Genomic DNA, 3290 nt, shown 5'->3' with positions numbered 1-3290 from the left:
CAGGCAACAGCATCCAGACACACCTAGCCAAGTCCTGTCTATACTACAGCCTTTAAAATGGGGGTAGCTGAATGTGGTGGTTACAAAATAAATGGAGGCTGGAGAGATGACTCACGGGTTAATAGTCTTCCAGAAAAGGACATCGTGTGGAGTTGGTTCTCTTTCTACCTTTATATAGATTCCAAGTATTGAATGCATGTCATGAGGTCTGTGCAGCAGTTTTGCCCACTGAGACATCTGAACAGCCTGTTTTGTGTCATTTTTAAGGCAGGGTTTCATGTACCTCAGGCTGAGCCCACTATGTAGCTGAGGGTGATGTTGAACGCCTGATCTTTTTGCCTCTACCTCTATGGGTTTACCATCTCCTGCAGCTCCCCCAGCCTCTTGTCAGCTCCTTTTTGACATGCTGCCCTGATTACAGGGCACTGGTAATCTTCATGTTCTTGTTGGTCTGGACAGAAAGCAGCAGTTAACAGGACCCAGTGTGGGTAGGGTGCCCAGACCTGCATGTGCCCCTCCTCCCACAGAGCAGGGAAGACTGCTGGATCATTCCCACACACCCTGGAGCTCTGGCTTGCAGGGTGCCTTCACCACTCACAATCATTGCACATGAGGTGGACAGCACCCCATCCCTTTCGAGTGCTGACCAGAAGGGCTGTGTTCCCTGTGAGTAAGGAGAGCCTGCAGGCTCCGCACCAGCCTGACAAAGCCGTTCTGCAGCTCGGCCAACTGCTCCTTTAGCTCTCGGTTCTGCGACAGTGCTCTGCTGATGGTGGTGCAGTCACTCTGCATGCTCTCCAGGATCTGCTTGCGCTCCTCTGCCTGCTCACTCCAGCGCTCGGCCGCCCGCTCCAGCTCCAGCAGCCGCTCCTCCTGCTCACGGTTCAGGAGGCTCAGGCTCTCATTGTCCTGCACCTGGGCCTTCAGCTGTCCCATCCGATTCTCCAGTTCCTTCTGCAGCTGCTCAACCTCTCCCTGCAGCCGCTCTTCGACCTCAGAAGGCCCCGCTGGAGGCTTTAGGGGTGGTGGCTCCTCTGAGAAAGGAAGCAGGCACAGTGAGGGGATCTACCCTTGGCTTCTCAGATAGGCCCCATTGTGAGCTCAAGTCAGGCTTCCTTCCCCAAGCCTTGGCTTCTTTTCCATCAGAGTCTAAGACGAGGTAAGCATTTTAAGCCACTCTAGTACAGTTCTGTGATGCTCAGTCACCTGCAGGGGGGAGCAGTAGGCATGGCACCCTGCTCTGCACAGAAGGACACATGCTCAGAGGGACAAGACTTGCCACCTCCTGGCAGAGACCCCTTGCCCTCTGCTACAATGCCCTTGCACCCGCCTGCCTCCCCAGGGCAATGGAAACCACCTTCCTGGTCCTTGGGCCCACTCCTGTTCTCAGGTCATTCTTGCCCTACTCACCCATCTGACTCCTGAGTGCTGCCAAGCTGGTCTCCAGCTCTTGTACCTGACTCTCTCTGTGTTCCTTCTCTTCCTTCAGTGTGTGCACCTGCCCAAAGGCAGAGGGAAAGAGCTGAAGCTCTCAGGCATCATCTAGTCCCGGTCCCACCTCTGTAAAACTGAAGCCCCTCACCCCTCAGCTGCACCCTACTGGTGCACAGGAAGAGCAAGGACACCAGGGTCCAGGCCTCACCTGCTCTGACATTTGCTGTATCCTCTGCTGCCACATGGCACTCTCTCCTTTCAGGTTCTCTGCATACTGGTCCCTCTCCATCTGGAGCTGTTTCAGCGACTCCATCAGCTGCATCAGTCAACGCACAAGTTACGAAGGGCTGTCACTAGTTCTCACCTGCCCTTGGCCACCTGAGGTCATGCCCTCCTCCCCAAATCCTCACCTGGCCTACGTGGGTCTCCAGCTGAGCCCGCTCCTCCATGGCATGTTGTAACTGCTGGCTACTGTCAGAGGCCTCAGACTGGCTAGAGAACTGTAGAAGGAAAATGAGGGGTTCCACATCAGTGTCCCCGTAAGAGTGTAAGCTGGGATTAATGGACAACTCAGGGTCATTGCCATATGAGAAAAGTACCAGGAGGCGGTAAACAGCCTCCTGCATATGTCATTTAAATGAAACAGGATGATAGCTTTTCAGCTGGGCATGGAGGCTCATGCCTGCAACCTCAGCACTGGGAAGGCTAAGGTAGGAGGACTACCATGAGTTCAAGGCTAGCCTGGTTACCTAGTGAGTTACAAGTCACTCTGGGCTACCGATAAGACTACTGATAGAGCAATTGCTCTATCACTGAGCCACAACTCCAGATTTTTAAATTTTATTAATTTTTAGGCAGGGGTACGTGTATCTCAGGCTGGTCTCAAACTTAGTATGTAGCTGAGGATGACTTTGAACATCTTATTCTCAATTCTCTACCTTCTGAATTCTGGAATTACAGACATGCACTGCCATACCCCATTTTCAAGTTCTTACCAAGAACTTGCCAGCTCCACCAGGGCTATTTCGAACACATTCTTTTTTTTTTTTTTTTTTTTTTTTTTTTTTTTTTTTTTTTAAAGATTTATTTATTTATTACATATACAGTGTTCTGTCTGCACGAATCCCTGCAGGCCAGAAGAGGGCACCAGATCTCATTACAGATGGTTGTGAGCCACCATGTGGTTGCTGGGAATTGAACTCAGGACCTTTGGAAGAACAAGCAGTGTTCTTAACCTCTGAGCCATCTCTCCAGCCCCTCGAACACATTCTTTAGAACAACACCACAAAAATGGGCAGTGGTGGCACATGCCTTTACTTCCAGCACTCAGGAGGCAGTGGCAGATGGATCCAAGTTTGAAGCCAGCCTGGCTTACAGAGCAAAAGAAAGTTATAGGACAGGCTCCAAAGCTACACAGAGAAGTCCTGTCTCAAAAACCAAAGGAAAAAACAAAACAAAACACACTGTATTTCCTAAATCAATATATCCCAATTCCAAGGGGACAAGCAGTGAATGCACAGCCTTAGCGATGTGAGAGCAGGAAAAGCACAGTCCAAGCATCATCTCAGAGACACGTCTTTATAGTCTTCCAAATCTATGTAAACACCATCCCTTACCCCATTAATATTTATCATGTCTTGAGAGACTCGAAGAGAAAAGCTGCTTTAGAAATACCTTGGGTCCTCCATGGCCTTCAGCCCTCTTGTCTGAGATGATTTGGGAAAGTTTCAAGCTGTGAAGTTCAGTTTCCCAGGAACTACCCCACATTATAGATGCAGTTCATTCACCCCATGGAGCTTGACTCGGGGGCACTCTGGTTCCCAAGCAGTAGGGAGTTCGAGTGTAAGGTTTAGGAC

General features: G+C 50.4%; 1 protein-coding gene across 1 annotated transcript; it reads right to left on the bottom strand.

The window, feature by feature from the left end:
* Positions 1–284: 284 nt before the first annotated feature.
* On the bottom strand, positions 285–2075 carry LOC131907672 (golgin subfamily A member 2-like). Its single transcript, XM_059258797.1, is given in 5 exon segments — positions 285–451; positions 648–1034; positions 1411–1498; positions 1643–1750; positions 1845–2075. Coding segments are annotated over 5 exon segments (966 nt in total). The 5' UTR covers positions 2061–2075.
* Between the last annotated feature and the right edge of the window lie 1215 nt (positions 2076–3290).

The sequence above is a fragment of the Peromyscus eremicus genome, chromosome 4 (genome assembly GCF_949786415.1).
Source record: "Peromyscus eremicus chromosome 4, PerEre_H2_v1, whole genome shotgun sequence".
Classification (NCBI taxonomy): domain Eukaryota; kingdom Metazoa; phylum Chordata; class Mammalia; order Rodentia; family Cricetidae; genus Peromyscus; species Peromyscus eremicus.
This window is presented reverse-complemented; position numbering and strand designations above follow the sequence as displayed.